This window comes from Solanum lycopersicum, chromosome 7 (genome assembly GCF_036512215.1).
Source record: "Solanum lycopersicum chromosome 7, SLM_r2.1".
NCBI classification, from domain to species: Eukaryota; Viridiplantae; Streptophyta; class Magnoliopsida; order Solanales; family Solanaceae; genus Solanum; species Solanum lycopersicum.
The window spans coordinates 68,218,587-68,238,684 of NC_090806.1; the positions used below are offsets into that span (position 1 = coordinate 68,218,587).

The following is a 20,098-nucleotide window of genomic DNA, read 5'->3' on the forward strand; positions in this document are numbered from 1 at the left end:
AGATGGGTCGGATACTGAAATCTGCCCAAAAGTCCTGACTTTTTCGAGGCAGGGCTTCGACCCGTATCTGGCTAACTCCTCGAACTGCTGGGTGCGGCATATTCATGGACTGGCAAAGCTTTGTGTTGAGATTCAATTAAATTTTTAAGTGAAATTCATTATATGTCCAAACACAAATTCAACTTCGATCTATCTTTTTCTTCAACTTCAAATGCTATTTTTTATAAATTATATTACTTGATTCACTTTCGAATGCTTACCAAATAACAATAGAGAAAAAAAAAAAAAAGTGAAATTGGCAAAATCTCATGTAACTCGTATAGAACAGAAAGAAGCTTCAATCTTAAACAAGTTGAGCTAGATGATATTAATCATTTCCATTAACACTCAATTCGAAATAAACGTTAAAACAAAAATACGAGGTATCTATATTTTCGACCAGTATATCAATCTCTACTAGGACTAGAAAACTCTGGGAATGCAATGGACCCAACTTAAAGATTGTAAAAACGATATACGAAAACTCGATTCCAGAACTGTGGATGTTGCAAGTCTAAAGGATAATCCGCCCATATTAGTTTTCACCCAACAGCTCAGCCTTACTAAATAGTTCCTCCTGAACAGGAACTTCCTTCAGTTGTTGTGATGAAACGACGTCAGCAATAGCTTTGAGAGCAGCTGTGGCCTGATCGTTATCAACGGCTGTGTCTGCCTCAGCGACAAGTTCATTTGGCTCATCATCAAGCTTTGGAGGTGGAACAAAGAAAGGAATGTTGCCTCTTTGCCAATCATGGAGAACCATCTTGGCAGCAGTATTGTAGTCAGGTTCACCTCCCTGAATAGCACAAATTAAGATTTTATACCAACTATACTACTCTCTGGACAGCCATAAGCACTAAAAGAAAAGTAGTACAAGGATGTCAAGCACATTGCAGAATTGTAGCCAAATATGCAAATTTTATCGAAAATCCCTGTAGAATAAAGATATATATAAAATTGACATTACAATTTTTCTATCATTTAGGAAATCATTTCTCAACCTGAAAGTGCTACTTCACAATTAACACTTATTAGAGGCCAACTGAGTTCTCAATTATTTTTGTCCAACAATACTGCTACATAACTTTAACTTTGACTACCAAGTGTTCGTCTAGTGAGCTTCACTTTGTCCTACATGAACTAATGAAAAAACATAAAAGGAACCGGTTTAAGTGATCGTCCTATATGAGCTGACAAACAGCACAAAACACTTCAGATCATACCCGAGAGACTAATGAAAAGTATAACAAAATATAATCATCAAGTTATAAATTTTCAATTTACCTTCAGAAGTTTGCCTGAAGACTTGCATAGCTGTTGAAGAAAGTCATACTCGTCAACCCTGGAATATCAAAATATCATTTAAGCAGAACAGAGATTCTAGATATGGAATTTTGGGGGTGTCAACACAAACTGCCGAAAGAATACATGATTCTCATTCTACTTGGTGAGATAATTTACCAAATGTACATATATAATAGAACAAATGACGAAGCAGATACAACTACAATGTGTTCCCATTTCTATCTACGAGGAAGCAGGCTAAACAAACTAGAAGAATGTCTTGCTGAGTACTTGATGAAATCTACAAATAAAATCAAATGATGAGAAAATTTACCAATTCTCTATCTTATAAGCTCTTTTAAGATGCTCCTTCTTAACGCGATTCAACACTTCGCTAATGTGTTCAGAAGCATCAGGTAGGTTTGTCACTCGTACCTGGAAATGGAACCCCAAATTTTGAGGTTTTGAGGTAGTCAGTCAAAGAACCTCATGCTTACAGCAAAGTGATATAGACAAGAAGATATTTCATCAACTGAGACGAGGCAAAGGAATCTGTAATAAAGGGAAGATATCCTATACAACAAGATAAATCTTTCAATTTTTTTATAAAGGTCCCCAGGATTAATTGAAGAGAGTTATCTCCAGTCACCAACATTGGCATAAAAAAAGTAGCAATGGATAAATAACACATAAATCGAGGGCTATGTAGATTATAAATCTTTCTTTATTGATACTAGTACGTTCCAGTTCATGGTGTATTACATATCCAACAGGAAACAGGACAATAGCACAACTCTTAGGGAGTTTGGACTAAAGTTCAGGAACCCAAAACTCCTCTCCCTCCTTAATAGCTCGAGTAGGACCTCTTTCAGAGCAAATCATCGAAGTTCCAAAGTAGGGAAGACCAGCATCCACACAACAGCATCATTGCAATTGATTTGTTTACAATCTTCCCCTATCCAAATGTATTCATGACTAAATGCTTCCGACATCATAACTATATGAGATCATCCTATGTATGCCAGTCATAGAAGCGCTGTCCTAGTAGCTAGCCTAAATTAACATTGGCGACCAAAATTTCATTTTAAAAAAATGCCAACAATAAGAACTTCTAGGAAAACAAAATTAAAGTACTTATAAAAAGTGAACACGAGGATATTTGATCTCAAATCACCATAAGAACAAATCTCTGGAATTTTTCTCTAGAGGACCACAAATTTTGCAAGCAAGATTATCTAGGTAAAATCAGGCCACCTATGCCTTAAAAGTCCTTTTTATACCAAAGTCCTTTAAAATAAAGCGGTAGGTATCAAAATAAACCAAGAAATATAGCTTGACTTTGACAAGTCACAAGCACAAGCAAAAGCCTGATAAAGCAAAGTAGAAGACACATACCACGCCCTTCAAGACTATATCTGTTTCGGAATCATGATTCTGATAAACTACACCAGGACAATCAATCAAGAATATCCTCTTTGTGAGTGTAATGTACTGCCACACTTTAGTCTCTCCTGGGATAGGAGCCACCTTGCAAACCTATCCCAAAGGAAAGGAGCAAAGGTTAGTTCCACGACCATATCAAAATGTATGTGGTTGTCTGAGCATAGTACTCAAAGTGAGATTACATTTCACAAGATTTGACTTTTTACACGTCAAGTACAGGTGACAAGAAAAACAACAGTCATTATCCGACAAGAAAACAAGTTTCCTTTATTTAATATTAACAGAGAAGGTGAAAGGATAGGAAATTAAGTTTTAGAGCTGTATAAATATCTGATACTCGTGAATATAGTCTGGAACATCAAGTTTACTCTTCACTATCCTGCATTTAATCTTCCTAAAAGCAGCATCACATGATTAGCTAAAATCAAATTTGGAACAGCTTGAATGGCAATCACAATTTTTCGATAACGAGGAAGAATTGTATCAGGTAAAGAGTCTCGTAAAGATAAGAGCAAAAATTGAAGTAACAAATTGTGCAATTCACCAATCATGTCTAACAAAGAAGTATCACGGAAAAGACGATTCTCAAGGAGACAAATTGCAAACTGTCTCAGTACAGAAACAAATGAGCAAAGAAGATCACAACAGACTGGAAAGGCAGGAGAACATATGGGAAAACTTACATTCTTTGTGCGCAATGTATTAATAACTGATGACTTGCCAACATTGGGATAGCCTATAAAACCAACAGAGATTGCTTGCTTATCGCTCTTTAGACGAGAAAACTGTCTCAGCACTGACAAAAGAGAACCCTGAATGCCCAAGAAAACAAAATAAGTAACAGACAAAAAGTTACCCGCAGGGGCACAAGCACATGGATGCACAATTAGCCATAATTTTACAAATCACTATGGTACTTAGTGTATGTCTATATTCAGAGGTGGGGCAAGATCAGAAGGCACTACAAGAATACCTTTCCAAAGGACTTGGTGACACTTGCATGAAATGCCAAAGTTGGATATTCCCTAGAGAGCACTCTAAGCCATCCCTTTGTTGCCCAAGCAGGGACCAAATCACACTACATAGGCAGAACAAATTATCAATTTTAACAAATCCTGAAGTTAAAACTGACATCCTGAAAAAAGAAGCCAAGACAACTCAAAGAGAGAGGCCGAAGGGGAAATAGAAATATATATAATAAAGAAAAAATGTCTACTATGTTAATAATAATAGCAAACCTTATTAAGCAAAAGGACCATATGTTTGTGCTTGCAATTTTCTTTCAAATGTTTCTCCAAATGGTAGCACCTTGTACCACAGGGGTCTCTGGCATCAAGAACCTGCAATCCAGGTTAACCACAGTAAGTTACAACTTCCAGCAGTATACCTTTCATCTAAAATATCCTATACTTTCCTCCTTAGACAGAGAAAACTAGATCAGAACATTATACCGTCCATACACAGCAGACAGGTGATTTTTGAATAAAGTAAACAATTTTATTAATAATGGGGAACTCTCCTGTAATTAAGGAGCAGACTACGAAGTATAGACTCTACAACATAACACGGTTCTCTAAGTAAACACAACATTCAATCTTCTACACTAACTGAAACTTCATGGGCCCACCAAATAAGCAACAAGGAAAAAATCAGGACAGACAAGTTGAGCCTGGTATGCTTGGTTAAGTAAGATGTGATTGTTTTACACTTGGATACAAGAGAATTTTTTTGCATTTTTCACCAGAAAAGCATTTAGTTGGAAGAACATCAACATCAAATAACATACTTCATTTTAGATATTAGATATAGCAGGAGTCTAAAGCCACGAAACAAACCTGAATAACGACATCAGAAGAGTCTATGACTTTGTAGAGCTCACTCCAAATTCGTTTACTTTGTCCTTTCTCAAACATTGTGTGCCTAACAAGATCTCTGAATCCATCAGCATTTTCATCCATGGAGGTGCTAGCACCATGTTTGTCTTCAAAATCATCTGCCAAAAATTCAAAACAAATCTTTGTTGAAGCAAAATAGCTACTTAAGTGATTAGTAAACAAAGATCAACTTCTACATGAATTTAAAAGTCAGAAGATACTTCTCAATTCATACCATGAGACACATCAACCTTCTTCACTAAAGCTTCATAATCTAATGCCATAAGTTTGGGGCGTTTCCTCTTTGTTTTTGGTCCAAAAGCATCAGCGAATGGCTCATTGTCAAGAAGATGAACTTTTACTTGCTTTAATCAAAAAGAGAAAAAGAGAAAAATATTAGCAAACAAATCCAGTATGAAGCATAAAGCAACAAGATTTAGCCTCAATTTGCCAAGTTATTCTATACACACACAAATAGTACATGTGCGTATCACAGGAAGCCCCCAAATCATACAATAATGAGTGCACATTAGAATTACAATAGCAGAGTAAAGAGATTCACGGTGACTCAGCAGGAACATAAGAACAAGTTGTTAAATAATAAAACTAAGGAAAAAGAACCTCCCATACCTTCTGATGATCATTTAAAAGGGACATGGGCAACTTCCTTTCTTTTAATATAACATTGTAGTTACTGGAAAGCCGAGTTTGGAGCTCTTCTCTAAAAAACTCCAGTTCCTTCTGGTTGACCACCCGAGTATTACCTGTGAAGTTGGAAAATAAATTCCCAATTCAATTATTTCAACAAAATTCAGTCATCCACGAAAAGTAGCATCAACTAACCAAAGATGACATTTTTAACGATGAAAATAAAAAATTCAGCTCAATTTAATCATTAATACTCCCTCCACCTCAATATTAACACTTCCGCACTAACCCAACGCCAATTCTAAATAGATTTCAGCAACCTAATTAAGTCAGGTTGTCAAATTAATCTTCAGAAACACAAACTACAGGAGTACTACAAATTATCTCTGCTGGCAAAAGACTATATTTTGTAATTAGTAAGAACGTAGAAGTGAAAAGTGTGAAACTTTTCAGAACATACCGAACCAACGACGATCTGGTTGTATCCTTGTTGATGGCAGCTCCTTTGATTGTAAGTCGTGCTTAATTATGTGACCCTGAGGATTACGCTTCGGCCTGGTATTGTACATCTTGAGCCGCCGCACAGTAGCGGCGCTACGGCCATTTTTGGCTGCGCTGACATCCCTATTGGAGTCCAATGAATGCTTTGGCTTTCCCGATACATTCACCGACCTCTCTTTCTTCTTCGCCATCTCCGATATACGAAGAACAAAACTAGGGTTTAGGAATCGGCGATTAACGTTAATACCTCAGTCGTCTAGGCCGGTTTGTAGTATACACTCCACAAAGAAGAGGAGGCGTTAAGAGCTAAAACCTAGCTTTTTCAATATGTGTGAATTTGTTGGTTTAGATAATTACTCTAAGCTTCTTTAACTTTAGCTTATTTATGTTTTGGTATACTAAGTTTTTCTTCATCGGAAATGGTAATAGAGGCATACGTGTTACGTACTAAGTTTTTTCTCTCTTCAATTTCGCTCTTCTTCCTATAATTAGAAATTCAGAACTTGAGCTGGACGAGTTATGTTGTCTGGAATAGGATGGGTTAGAGAGCTTTAGCAGAATGCGATGAATTTACAAACCAAGTGAATGTAATGACCAAAAATACTTTTGTTAAAGATGTTTTATAAGTATTTGATTGTTGAGTGAATTTTTTATATTTAAAGCTTAGTGATAAATTGATGATATAAGCAAATGGCTGTCACATACGTCTATGCCTTCTCATTCATTTTGTAAACTCAAGTATAATAACCTGTAACTGAGATAAATAATACTAAACAAGTCTAATATGACGAGCTATAGGAGAGATAAATAACACTAAACAAGTCTAGTATAACGAGTTCAAAAGTGTTACAGTACACAATACGGATTTGGCATTGTAAGGCATAATTTGTTGCTAAGAATGACCATTTGATCAAGTTTTCGACAACCAACAAAATAACCGTACATTTTCTAAATTCAGTCATCTCTGGAAAGTGAGCGTTAAATAAAATCAACTCATAGAGGAGTTCCTCCTCAAAAAAGCCAAAATCAACAGCAATTGTCAATAATCGTTGTTATACAAACATCCTAAAAAATAAGTACCATAGTTCTCTTCTTGATATTTATATAAGACTCAACTTTTACTTCGCTAAAATTTTTGAATAAACTGAAGTATCTACTGATTAACTAAAATATGAGTTGTCCAATCTTATCTTTGGCTTCTCCCTTGAATCAACTTGCAGAAAAGGTCGGATTTAGATGGTTTGTCTCTTCATGAATCGTGGGAAGGGCGATCTGCAAAAGAAATTTATGATTAACAACATACACAATATAATTCAACAAATGAAGTTTGGGGAGGGCAGGATATACGCAGAGTTTACTCCTACCTTGAGATAGAGAGGTTTTTTCAAATAAATAAGAAGTGCATACACAGAAACAACAAGCATAAACTCTTAAATTTGTGCGTTCTCATTTCATACCTTAAGGTGTATCGGCCTTCTTGGCTAATGATTTAAAATGTTTTGCGTGTTTTTTCTCTGTTTCAGCAGAAGGCTTACTGCCAAGTTGATGGGCTTTTCCTTTCTTCACAAAGATAAAAGAGGACGAAATTAGTAAAACATAATGAGGAATCAAGCACTAGTGTAGCAAGACCAAGCTAGTTCTCTTATTTTTCTATGAAGTAATAACAGGGTCATAATTAAAAAAGTATCAAGATGATGCAAAATTGCAAACAAAAAGTGTGTTAGATCGAATACATCAGAAACAAACTAGACTAAGACCAGGGAGCTAACGGAACCAAAGTTCGTCATCATTATTTAATGAAGTCAAGTTATTCCAACTAAACAAGTTAAGTAAACATATAGCTCGTGCTTACATAATATGAAGCTCACTAATAATTATTTTTTTTGCAAAAACTCAAAACTGTTGTAATGTATCCAGGCTAGTAGGCACCAAGTAACTCTGTCCACCAAGCCCGATGGCAAGAAATTATCCCAGGACCAATACAAAAGTTTACAACGAGTCAGGTAGACATTGACAAACAAAGCAAGTTCTTAAACAAATAGACTAAAGGAAAAGTCACTATGCATACCTTCTTGTGTTCATTCACAAGGGACATGGGCAAATTACTTCCATTCATGATGATATTGTAGTTGCTAGAAAGCCGATCTTGAATCTCTTCTCTAAATGATTCCAATTTCTCCTGACTAATCACCCGAGTATTGACTGTAGAATCCCGAAAATCAGATGATTCACATATAATTCTTACATAAGCAAAACTAAGCATCCATTATGAGCAAGTTAATCCACCATAATAGCAATTGAACAATAAGAAAATCAAAACATATTCAGCTAAATTTAAACACTAATACACCCTGCTCCCGTGAACCAAATCAAAGTATGTAATAGTTTTCACTAATAAAGTCATCAATTCGACCAATTTCTTATCATAAACTATATATCTATATCTATATTACTTTAAAAGCATAAAATCGTCATTCTTTGTTCAAATTATTTCTCCAGTGCTTTCACAATACTCGTCTAATTGATAAATCTACATGGAGCGTACAACTGTTAATCTATGGGGAGGTTTTGCAGAAAATGATGGCTTATTTCTTGAAAAGTTGAGAGACGACCAACCTATTCTAGGCTTATGTGACATGAGAGTCTCAAACTATAAAAGGTCGTTTGATGTGAGGAATAAAAATAAATAGTGATTGGATAATCACTAGATCTTCGCGCCTGGTATGGAACCTCATTTACTAATATGCTAGGCATTATTCATTTAACCTCACTGCCCGAACTTATGTTCAAAGTACAATTGAACAACGTAGCCACCATTTACTTAGCGGAAACTAAATATCACCAGTCCCAATCGATTTAAAATGTAATCTAACCAATTTAAAACCCACAAAAATTTTCTCAATTACGTGCTACAGTTAAATCACCTCCCACACCAAGTAAGGCAATGAAAAAGGCCACAAAAGTGATGTTACCCAATATTATGGATGGAACGCTTGATGATACACAGGTTAACTTCAAACCAACACTTCACCTATACACATAGGACCACTATTTTTAAGCATCACAAGACGAGGCAACCACAACGCACATGCGCTAAATCTAGTAAAAAATATAGAAGCACGAACGATAAAAATTTTTGGGAAGAGCACATACTGAACCATCGGGGATCTGGCTGTATCCTCGTTGACGGAAGCTGCTTTGATTGATACTCGTGCTTCAATATTTTGCCCTTCCGGTCACGCTTCGGCCTAGAATTATACATCTTCAGCCGCCGTGTAGTGGCGGAGCTACGGTTGCCGCTTTTGTTCTTCGCCATTTTGTGTGAATAAAATAAAAAAAGGGGTTTTAAAAATAATTCTCCATGCACGGAGAACGTCAATAGAATATATATTGCGATTTTGTTCTGAAAATTACTGTAAGATCCTCTAACTTTAGCTTATTTGTCTTTTTGCATACTAAACCTTTTCATATTTACTCCTTTTCCCGCTATTGAAATTTTTCTTTTTATTTGGAAGAAATAAATCTACTACCTTACTTGCTCGTTCATTTTTACTTGTCTACTTTAAAATTTTGTATTTGATGACAAATTAAAATGGAAAAGTAATACGTCAATGTCATTTTTTTTATTTTTGGTCTTTCGGCAATATCTGATATGTATATTGAAATCCGACTAAATTTGAATTCACGTTGAAAAGAATTTTTTGGACTCCCACCTACATTGAAGCCCAACAAAAAGGTGATTCCATATCCAATAGAAACTCAAATCAAAACCTTTGATTAAAGATGAAGGCTTACTTACCACTCCATTACGATCCTTGTTAGGGCCAAAGGTCATTGAGATATAGCGATATTTTGAAAACCAAAACAACATAATTGTCATTTACTTCAGATTAAGATTTCAAAGTATTTTCTTGTATTTATTTACATCCAATGAAAGAATTGTGTAAACAAGGACATGAGAGTTCCATGGATAATAATAAAAGGAGAAAATTATAAAGTAATAGCCTTGTGTATCCAACTGATTCTACCTGCCATATTCAGTTGCTGCACATTGTGCAATGTCTAAGTTCTGAACCAGCTATATCGTTAACATATACCAAGTACTAATAAAGAAAAATGATAGTATTATCCATGCTACACCATTGCTACATCGTAATAGCGCTGTTTCGACTCCACTGTACATTCTCGAGTAGTAGCATCTAAGTTACTAAAACACTCGGTTACCTAATCTTCTTTTGGCTTCTCTCTTGCATCTTCAGTTTCACTATTCTGCAACAGCCTGAATTTAAGTATCTTTTGAAGCTGTGTTACAAGCTTGACTTGTTTCGACTTGGTTTGCTTAGGATCTAACGTGGGCCTTCCTGGGCAAAGGTTAGCTTCAGAAGGTCCAGCTTCTTCAGGAGGGGTATCTGCCAGAACGTTTACTTGGTGATAAATTCCAGATAGATTTGAAGAATTATTGTTCTTTTATATTATCCAACTAATATGCAAAACTCATGAAACTAGAAAACTGAATGTAAGTCTAAATAGAAAAAAGACATGAGGCAAGGAGTCGTGGACTAAAAAATTCTGAAGGCCCCCTCCTATACTTATGTTTCATTGTGTCGAATGCACATTATGTTAGAGGACAGGTTCCAGAAAAAACGTACTCTATTCATATGAACCTAAAAATGACAGATTCCCTGGATCACAGTCTACTATGTGCCTAATGTTGTCACAAATTATCATTCACGGATACCAGGAGGCAGCCCAGTGTCAGTTATAAAGAACCAAGTTCTGACCCCAGGCAGATTTTTGTATGGTAGAAACAGGCAAAGAAGAACTCCCTCTTATTTTTTAAAAAAATATTTTTTGGGATGAGATGGAACACCACCAGCAACGTTGAAGCTAGATTAAAGTAATCAGGAAAGTAGCTCATTCCTTTTCTTGTTCTATTATAATATGTTGCGGAGAGGAACATGGCTTACCTTTTTCATCAAAAACAAGGCATGTCCCAATAGTCTCATCATACTGTCCAATCTGCAAAAGAAATAAACAACAGTTGATAAACACACTTCTACGGTACGAAAATAGCATACGAACTAATCAGCTTAATTGCCCAATGGGGGTTCATATGCATGTGAGGATAATCAAAAGAGACAACATATTTGGATTGTATAACCACAATTGTTACACCCACTCTCCATTATATCTACTTTGTTTTCCCTTCACAGACTCTTTTGTTCTAGAAAGATCTCAATTAACGACTGGCCAGAAATAACAAGGGGGTTGAAATGGCCACAATCTGTCTATATCCTCTCACAAATGGAAGACAAAACTGTGAGGACAGAGACCTATCAGCCAGAAAGTTTTATTTAAGTGCATAATTGTCTATTTTGTAAGGAATAGCTAGACAATAAGGTGAGTGTAATGTCACTGATGTAAGTGTGGCGGCCTTTTGGGGTGTAAGGGTGTCAGCGGGGATCAAGATGACTGAAGTAATGACTAATGTCACTGAGGAGATACATACCTTTATAAGAATATTACCACACTAACAACTAATATCACTAAGGAGATATATTATAATTCTGTAAACATGATTAATAAATTCAAAACAAAAATGAACTTGAAGCAGCCTCCAAACCACCAACTCACCAGCTTAATTTTACCATCGATGGTCAAGATGGGGTTCAACGTGTCAAGACCCTGCAAAAAAAATTTACAAAATTAAAAAAACAAAGCAATTGCAATAGTTTTCAAGAGCTGCAAGAACAATCCCGTTGTATAGAATTACAGAACTACTCGAAACAATGAGTATCTAACAAGTGAAGAAATAAAAGGAAAGCCAAAAGGGTTATCACTTAGTTTTGGATCTATAAGAACATCAAAACATTGAAACAGAAAGGTGAACTTGGGATCGTACCGAGAGAACATATGGTGCATTTGGGGGAATGTAAACTTCACAAGGAAGGTCATCTAGATCAAGCAATACATACTCTGCTTCCTCCATGTTATCATCACAAAGTGACTGGTTTTCCATCATACAGCGCAGCAGAAAGTAACAACACCAAGAATTGCAATGGATGATGCACAGAGGAGGGAAAGAAGTGAAGGAGAAAAGCTGAAAAAGAAAAAAAAAACGTGTAAAACAACGATGTAGGAATACCTTAATTTTTAATTGTACAACAACTTTATATATAGATGTCAGATTGCCCCATAAATTTCAATCAATGACATATTGCAGCAAATGTATTACGTATTAAAGAGTAAAAAAGACTCTTTCTTCTTACAATCACCCCGTGCATTACTATTGTGCTTCAGAACATCAATTTTGTTAACTTCTTAAAATCTCCTCATATTTGAGCAATTGTGAAAGTCAAAACAACAAGAGTCATGTCAGCATTCCTTCGTCCGACCAGGATATATTTTACGAACAAAAAATCAGTATTCCGATTCTATTATTGTTCTCTCTTATGAGAGAAATAAATTAAAATGTGAATTTCTTACCATGAACTACAACAGTAAAGTACAGTACTACAGTTTAGCAAGGAAAACACATATTAGAATGTAAATTTCTCACCATGAACTACAACAGTAAAGTCCAGTTTAGTAAGGAAACACATATTAGAATGTGAATTTTCACCAGCTCTAATTGCTTTCATATTGTTCAATGTAACTGGTGTACAACGAGACATATCAGTTTCATATTTCTAAGTCTTGGAATTCCTGGTATAACATGGTTTCAATATTTTCTTACTGTTTAAATTGGTTTTCTTTCCTCACTTTCTACTGTAAAAGAGCAAACTGAAAAAACTAATCATCATTTTACCATATGATCACACTATTTCGCAGAAAATGGCTTCGTAAAAGAACAGAATGCTCAAAAGGAAGAAACAAACAAGAGCAACCAACATAATTAAATGAAATTCAAACAGTAATGTGTGAGAGAATGACACTGTCAAATTGTTCTTCAAGGGACCAACAGATCAGCAAAATCAATGCCACCAGATATTAAATAGTGAATACTATTGAAAATGATTTCATGTACGAAACCTATTAATCAAAATGAACATATTGGAAATTTAATCAAGTGAAGAAGCAGATTCTCATTTTTTCCCCTTTGCTGGGTGAAATGGTATAGTATTTCATATAAGATATGAAGAACTAGAAGACATAAAAAAACGTTTCAAGAAGAAAAGACAGCACTGCCAAAAAAAAGGAGGGAGAAGCTAAGAGGCAGGAAATAGGAATGACGGAACGAAAAAAAGTAACTTTACGACAGCAAGACAATAAAGACAAATTTTATGGGATTTTCTCCTTTGCTCAAACATATGTATTGGAAAATCAAGGGGCTTAGAAATCCAATTTTCCATCTCCTTACTTCTGACATTTAGGTACTCGAGTTCTAGTTAAAGGCGTCTACGAAATTCCATTACAAATACTCTGCCTGCTGAATTGAGGTAGTAAATCAAACTAAATAATCTACCAATTGCATGATCACTCGGTTCACAACATCGTAACAATAACATACCCCGTGAAATCCCGACAAGTGGGATCTGGATATCCCACATGATCATTTAAAAAATAGTTTCCGACCGTAAAAGCTAAACATCTCAAACTATTTCTGTTTTTATTCCTCACTCTTCTCTTTTCTCTATTTTTTCATGCCAATGCTTACACTTTTCAAACATTAGGAATACAGTGAGCACTTCATCTGTTTCATTCTAAGATGAAAATACAACAATAATTTTAATAGATAAGATAATTTTTCATGGAAGCAATACGGAGGTGCGGTGCTGTATTACAGTAGGAACTAGTACAAAAAATCAGATATAAGCTATTATACTTCAGAAAAAATTGATACGTTAATGCATATTTTTTAGTTTATGCGACATTATTGATAAGAAAAGGAACATGAGAAGAAAGAGCTGAGAATTACCAGTTGAAATAAGCTACCGCCTGCAGCCTGCCGCCTGCCGCCTGCCGCTTGGATTTCGCCGGAATCGAGAGAGACAGAGATAGAGAAACCGGGTGGTAAGTGGCAAACGGGTAAGGGCTAAGAATTTGGGCTTGGTCTTGGGCTTATGGGTATTGCATTGGGCTCAAATAAAAGTTTTTGAAAAAACATAAAAATTAATGGAAAACTTACATAAATATAATATAATAAAAAAATATTTACCATTTATAACAATAGTATTTTCTTTTCAGTTGATCACTTTTAATTTATTTATAATACAAGTTTAATACATATTACAAAGAACAATTTATTATTCACATATAATACAAATTTTCATGATGAATAATACATTATCACACATTTTAATACAGTTGTAACACAATGTGACAATTTTTTACCAAACAAACATGATATATTTCAAAAAATAATTATAATTCATATATATTGCATACGTAATTCACTTTTAATACATATTACAGATTTAACAAATAATTGTTATAAATGGTAATAAACAAAAGTATCGCTAAAATAAGTAATTATTTTTTAAAATGTATTAATTTATGTATTTTTTTCAAGTTAATAGTGAGATAAACTCATTAATTTAATTATTTCACGTGATATGTATAAAATTACAATATTTCAGTATATTATACATATCTGTAGATTAAAAGCACGTGATTCAAGAGTATTCTTTATTTCTAAAGTTATGTGTCAAATAAAAACCAGACAAATAAATTTAAAGATAGGAGTATATTCAAAACATAACGATGCTTTGATTTTAAAGTGTAGCAAAATACATGTTTTTATGGCATAAAATACCTCATCCTAACTAAAAATCGAACGAATTTATTATCTGGTCATAACTAAACGTGTATGCATGTATGTATGTATGTAAGACTAATTATATGTGTATGTATATGTGGACAATGAAGGCTAGAATAAGCCCTTCATCGTGTGTTTCGATCGATAAAATCCTCCGAGTGACTGACGACGTGAGCTCGCTAGGCTCATTGGATGAGAAAAGTCATTAGAAAGACAAGACTTTACAACAAATACATATAAAAATATTGTAATTATAATACATTACGGTTAATTTTTATAATTATTTTAAAAATAAATTTAAATTTAATTGTACCTATCGAAAATAAGAAAAGAAAGCACGATTAAAGAAAAAGAGAAATCATTGCCTGTAATTTTGTGTCTTTCCTAGTTGGACATTTTTGTCTGTAAATCTTTTTTTTTTTCTCTACCTTGCTTGTTAATCTTTAATACTTTATTCTTCAGTCAGCATTTTGGTTTATTAAAGCTTTAACTTTTAGTCGCTTTCATCTTTTTGCCACTTCTATATAAAGAAAAAAATTCCACTATTAGACTGTTTCTTTACCTACTTTTAGCTTAATTTCTTGTTTATCAAGGACCCCTCAACTCAATTTTCATTCATAGATCCGATATTTGCTCAAATTTGTGTTTATAAAGTTCCTATCTTTGTGGGGTTTTGGAGTTTTTTCTTGTAATTTGGTAGAAAAAGAGTTTAATTTTGTTTTGTTTGTTCAAGTTTGTGTTTTGGGGTTGTTGTTTCTTGATGATTTATTTCGACTTAGATTATAAGATTTCCCCACCAAGTCCTTCATTTTCTTATTCAATTTCATCAAATTTTCTTACATCTGATATTTTCTTGATAAAGTGTGTTAATTGTTTCCATTTTCGTATAAAAGATTGTTTTTGTGAAGGGAAAATGGGGGATCGTTTGAGGTCAACTTTAATGGAGGATTTGCCAGTACATTTGATTCTTGAAATATTGATGTCCGGTCGATTAGCTGTTATTGATTTAATAAGTTTAGAGCTAACTTCAAGGACTTTTAGGGGAACACATGGTTTGTTTCCTAAAAAGTTCAAGTCTTTGGTAGATTATGCTGCTTTTCAGCTTTGTGGATTGAGTTCAATCTATGCTTCTTTGCATTGTAATGCTCAGGAAGAGCTGTTGACGCGATGTAACGGCAATTGGAAGCGTCTTTTGAGGTTCTTGATGGCTGTGGAACAGTCCTCTGATATGGTTGAAACTTCTGCAGGCAATGTACTATTTCTTTGGAAAACTTGTTATTCGTTTATCAATGTTTACTTTGTTTGGTTGATTGCTATTTTTAGGACTAATAATATATGGTCGAAATGTTACTTATCAAATAGATGGATGAAATGTTTTCAGACACTATTTTTGTTGTTGTTAGTCATGAGATATGCTTGTTGATGGAGGCCAGATAGGGCCAAAAATGACACTTCTCGACCCCTTTTCGGCTTCTTCGTGTATTTACCTTATTGTATTTTGAACTCCTTAGTGAAAATTTGGACTCTTCAACTGGATGGAGCGCGTGATTCCTCTGCTTCACATATAGCAGTAGGTACTAGGCTATCTTTTTTTGTTTGGTTAAGGAATTGTATGTAAGGTTTAGTGAATTATTTAGTATTGCAATGAAATGGGACCAAATAGAATGGAATGGATAACGGTTTTATGATCGAGGTTTAGTTGCTGATTGATTTCTACCTTAATATTTCTAGATTTTAGTTACTCGCTTCTACTAGAATAGTCTGCAGCTAGGACTTCATCTTTTGTTATTACTTACTGTAAAAAGTTCTTGGCAGATGCAAATAAGGAGTGGCAGGTATCACACACTGCTAATCAATGATTCAGCAGCATACTCTTGTGGTTCCAGTTTATGCGGCGTCCTTGGTCATGGGCCTGAAACAACTCAGTGTGTGGAATTTACTCGAATTAGCTTTCCTGTTCCCGTACAAGTTGCGCAAGTTTCAGCTTCTCATAATCATGCTGCTTTTGTCACAGGGTCTGGACAGGTTTGGCAATCGGCGTATATTATCAACTACTCTCATTTTTATTACAGTAATTTACCTTTTACGTGCACTTTGTTTTTTGCATGCATGATGTGGAAATCCTCGTTCTGTTGAGGAGTAAAGTAAAGAAGGTGAAAGAGGAAGAATGAAAATGGAGACAAGCAATCCAATCACATTTTCGTTTTTTTGGGAAATTATTTTAGGAGAGGTTCCTTTGGGAGACTGATACTAATATTGTTGAAATATATATTGACTTTGAAAAATGCAAGAACTGCCACACCATGCCACTCTGCAAAAAATAATTCTTACTATTTTAGTATGAGTTGGACCTAAAACTTACCGGCATGGTGTGGTCAATAAAATGGGGCTAACCTTAGAGACTATTAACAAAAAATACTCGGTGAATTCTTCCTATTTGCTTAAGCTTTAGTGTACAATGTTAGTCGATACTTCTATGTTTCTATCTAAGTGCTGATCAAATACTTCTGCTCACTTTTTCCTATCCCTTCTGGGGAAAATCAGTCATCATTCTGCCAATTTGTAATGGCTAGTGCTACTGCAATAAAATAAGATAGAAAAAAAATTTATATTTCGAGCAGATTGATGCACCTTACGATGAGAGAGCCTCTCAAGTTTTGTACCGCTTAGACATATCCCTTACGAAAGTCCACAGTAGGTTGCAATATTCGAAGTGTGTTAGAGAATCATTCTCTGTTGTAAATATGCTAAAAACTGCCATGTTTTGTCTTCTTCTACAACATAGAATGTATATACATATTATTGCATTTTATATTATTCATGAGGTTTACAATTCTTGGTATAGGTGTTCACATGTGGAGATAACTCATCATTCTGTTGTGGGCATAGAGACACTGGACGCCCAATCTTCAGGCCAAGAATGGTTGAAGCATTGAAAAATATTCCTGTCAAGCAGGTAAATTTCCTTCTATCACGTCATGCCATCTAATTGACGGGATTACCTCAATACATGTTACAGATTTGGATTCTTTTTTGATGTTGTTGTTTTTGTTGAAAACTGTAAGTTCAATAGAGATTGAGATTCTATACATGGTTTACGATTAAGTTGATCTTTTAGTTCTGCTAGATCAATTTATGGGAATAAATGATACTGCGTCAAAATTTATTTGTTTGTTTGGAGGAGTACTGGTTAAGAAAAAAATGATGTGATGATTTGAAATATCTGCAACTTAGGAGGATTTTAGAGTCTGCCAGGAATTTCTGGTCTCTCTTATCAAGACCAACTACGAAAGAAAATAGGGAACCGAAGGATAAACTCCACTAAGTTTTAATAGCATAATTCAAGCTGTGAATGACATAAACACCTTCTTGTTCCTATGTTTTATTGCAATAAGCTTTCTGTCATTTCTTGAAATGCTTTTTGATAAAATTGGATCGACAAGCCACTCTTGAATAAATGAAGGCTAAAAATGAAAACGAGGTATTTTTAAGAGTTAGGCAACACCTATGACATGTCCATTAGTTTTAGTTGCAAATTGGAAATACCATTGTAGGTGTTACGGTGCTAATGCAGATCTAATTGGTTCCCAGCAATGTGTATGTGATGCTCTTCTGCATTTTTTCATTGTCTGTAAATGTTTTGGGTTCGTTTATCTTTAAAATTGGGCTTAATTTTGTAGTATCTTTGAAAAAGTACTCTCTCCATTTCAATTTATTTGTCTGATTTTGATTTGACACGGATTTTAAGAAAGTAAGGAAGATTTTTGAATAGGATATATTGAATGTATTAAAATGTCCTTTAATCTTATGCCTTAAACATTCCATGTGGTAAAGTTGGAAATAAAGAGTTGCCTAACACGGAAAGAACATTCTCTTTTAGACATACTAAAACGTGAAGCTGTTAAGTTTTGTCATAATACATTGCTCACTACTGTTGGAACTGGTTCAGGTTGCTGCAGGTCTCAGTTTTACTATGTTTCTCACTAGGAAAGGTCATGTTTTCACATGCGGAACGAACGGACATGGTCAACTTGGTCATGGTGACACATCGGATAGGCCAACACCGACATGTATAGAACTACTCGCATCTATTGGTTCTGTAGTTCAGATTGCTGCTGGACCTAGTTATGCACTTGCAGTGTCTGATGATGGGACTCTATACTCTTTTGGTTCGGGTACTAATTTCTGCCTTGGTCATGGAGAACAGCAGAATGAACTCCAGCCACGTGCAATCCAGTCGTTTAAGAGGAAGGGCATTAATGTGGCTCGTGTTTCTGCTGGAGATGAGCATGTTGTGGCACTGGATTCCACTGGATATGTAAGTCATAGTACCTAAAAAATAACACGATATTATAATTTCATTTAAGATGTATGCTAAGAGTTGGTTAACTGCAGAAAAGAATAAAGTGCTGTCACGACTGATGATTGATTTTCGTGATTTCAGGTATATACTTGGGGGAAAGGTTATTGCGGTGCATTGGGGCATGGTGATGAGACTGATAAGACTACTCCGTCACACTTGACCAGCCTTAAGAGCCATCTAGCAGTTCAGGTCTGGCATTCTTTTACTTTTGCTAGTCGATATTACAAAGATCAGTATTAACATTTGGAAACATGAAATAACTCAAATTAGTGTATAACGCAAGTAATATGATACAAAGTAATTCAAGGCTTGTAAAATACATAACAGTCTTCCTCGTCCTAGCTTAATTTTGCCTGCCTCTATTGGTAGGTTTGTGCAAGCAAGAGGAAAACGTTTGTCCTTGTGGACGATGGTTCTGTTTATGGCTTTGGCTGGATGGGTTTTGGTAGCCTCGGATTCCTTGACAGAGGAGCATCAGATAAAGTTTTGAAGCCTCGTATCCTGGAGAGCTTGAGATCCCATCACATATCTCAAATCAGCACTGGCTTATACCACACAGTAGTTGTTACAAATTGTGGACGAGTCTTTGGATTTGGAGACAACGAAAGAGCCCAACTTGGACATGATGCAGTAAGGGGATGTCTTGAACCTACAGAAATGTTTATGGAGAAAGCAATAAGTACAAAATATTGACTGACCAAACAAATATTGTTTCTACATCGTTATATAACATTTCAAAAAATGACTTGAATGTTTTGTGATTAGATCTTTTGTAAAGAACTTTTTTGTTGTATGATACAAAAAAGACAAATCATACATTATTGTCTTCTGAAGTTCATTACAGCCTCTTTCTCATTCCAGCTACAGAAGAGCAGAAAACAACATTAGATCATAGGTACAATTTCTAACCAAAAAAAAAGTTTAGGTATATATCTGTTTGATAATTGTACATATTATATATATGTATTTGTATATATAGCCAGCGAGATTGAGAGAGGGCAGAGAATTAGTTAATGTCTGTGGTCTCAAACTAAAATTTTGCTTTAGATCCCGAATAATATTGAGCATCTTAGACTTCTCCTAAATTGTAAAAGAAATAATTACCAATTAAGTAAAAACAATTTTATAGTCATGTTTGCTAAATAATTATTCGAATTATTAAGGATAATATTTGTTATTTTAATATAT

The 20,098-nt window shown here is 34.8% G+C and overlaps 4 protein-coding genes across 4 annotated transcripts; 1 reads left to right on the forward strand and 3 right to left on the reverse strand.

Moving 5' to 3' along the window:
• Positions 1-343: 343 nt before the first annotated feature.
• On the reverse strand, positions 344-6,294 carry LOC101250712 (nuclear/nucleolar GTPase 2). Its single transcript, XM_004244165.5, has 11 exons — positions 5,749-6,294; positions 5,271-5,404; positions 4,876-5,005; positions 4,602-4,759; positions 4,005-4,106; positions 3,740-3,844; positions 3,450-3,578; positions 2,719-2,859; positions 1,658-1,758; positions 1,324-1,381; positions 344-835 (listed from the first exon to the last, which is right to left on the reverse strand). Exons 1-11 carry the CDS (start codon positions 5,978-5,980, stop codon positions 575-577), a joined length of 1,551 nt encoding a protein of 516 aa, XP_004244213.1. The 5' UTR covers positions 5,981-6,294; the 3' UTR covers positions 344-574.
• A 458-nt stretch (positions 6,295-6,752) lies between these two features.
• LOC101246451 (nuclear/nucleolar GTPase 2-like) lies at positions 6,753-9,150 on the reverse strand. Its single transcript, XM_004244318.5, has 4 exons — positions 8,943-9,150; positions 7,858-7,991; positions 7,247-7,349; positions 6,753-7,061 (listed from the first exon to the last, which is right to left on the reverse strand). Exons 1-3 carry the CDS (start codon positions 9,103-9,105, stop codon positions 7,248-7,250), a joined length of 399 nt encoding a protein of 132 aa, XP_004244366.2. The 5' UTR covers positions 9,106-9,150; the 3' UTR covers positions 6,753-7,061; position 7,247.
• Positions 9,151-9,639: 489 nt separating this feature from the next.
• Positions 9,640-13,896, reverse strand: LOC101251492 (uncharacterized). The gene is made up of 5 exons (XM_004244168.5): positions 13,708-13,896; positions 11,692-11,889; positions 11,424-11,474; positions 10,757-10,808; positions 9,640-10,198 (listed from the first exon to the last, which is right to left on the reverse strand). Exons 2-5 carry the CDS (start codon positions 11,809-11,811, stop codon positions 10,014-10,016), a joined length of 408 nt encoding a protein of 135 aa, XP_004244216.2. The 5' UTR covers positions 11,812-11,889; positions 13,708-13,896; the 3' UTR covers positions 9,640-10,013.
• Positions 13,897-14,899: 1,003 nt separating this feature from the next.
• On the forward strand, positions 14,900-19,748 carry LOC101251010 (ultraviolet-B receptor UVR8). Its single transcript, XM_004244167.5, has 6 exons — positions 14,900-15,799; positions 16,363-16,572; positions 17,393-17,503; positions 18,497-18,865; positions 18,992-19,099; positions 19,280-19,748. Exons 1-6 carry the CDS (start codon positions 15,308-15,310, stop codon positions 19,601-19,603), a joined length of 1,614 nt encoding a protein of 537 aa, XP_004244215.2. The 5' UTR covers positions 14,900-15,307; the 3' UTR covers positions 19,604-19,748.
• The last annotated feature ends 350 nt before the right edge of the window (positions 19,749-20,098 follow it).

Excerpts from the sequence above, each read along its gene's own strand:
- LOC101246451 (XM_004244318.5), bottom strand. The coding sequence starts at position 9,105 with ATGGCGAAGAACAAAAGCGGCAACCGTAGCTCCGCCACTACACGGCGG. Across the intron at positions 7,992-8,942 it reads GCCAGATCCCCGATGGTTCA|TCAATACTCGGGTGATTAGT; the intron begins GTATGTGCTCTT and ends GGGATTCTACAG. Across the intron at positions 7,350-7,857 it reads TTGTGAATGAACACAAGAAG|AAAGGAAAAGCCCATCAACT; the intron begins GTATGCATAGTG and ends ATCTTTGTGAAG.
- LOC101251010 (XM_004244167.5), top strand. The coding sequence starts at position 15,308 with ATGATTTATTTCGACTTAGATTATAAGATTTCCCCACCAAGTCCTTCA. Across the intron at positions 16,573-17,392 it reads TTGTCACAGGGTCTGGACAG|GTGTTCACATGTGGAGATAA; the intron begins GTTTGGCAATCG and ends TTCTTGGTATAG. Across the intron at positions 18,866-18,991 it reads CACTGGATTCCACTGGATAT|GTATATACTTGGGGGAAAGG; the intron begins GTAAGTCATAGT and ends TCGTGATTTCAG.
- LOC101251492 (XM_004244168.5), bottom strand. The coding sequence starts at position 11,811 with ATGATGGAAAACCAGTCACTTTGTGATGATAACATGGAGGAAGCAGAG. Across the intron at positions 11,475-11,691 it reads ATGCACCATATGTTCTCTCG|GGTCTTGACACGTTGAACCC; the intron begins GTACGATCCCAA and ends TTTTTTTTGCAG. Across the intron at positions 10,809-11,423 it reads TCGATGGTAAAATTAAGCTG|ATTGGACAGTATGATGAGAC; the intron begins GTGAGTTGGTGG and ends TTTCTTTTGCAG.
- LOC101250712 (XM_004244165.5), bottom strand. The coding sequence starts at position 5,980 with ATGGCGAAGAAGAAAGAGAGGTCGGTGAATGTATCGGGAAAGCCAAAG. Across the intron at positions 2,860-3,449 it reads ATACATTGCGCACAAAGAAT|GTTTGCAAGGTGGCTCCTAT; the intron begins GTAAGTTTTCCC and ends CCTTTGGGATAG. Across the intron at positions 836-1,323 it reads CTTCAGGCAAACTTCTGAAG|GGAGGTGAACCTGACTACAA; the intron begins GTAAATTGAAAA and ends TGTGCTATTCAG.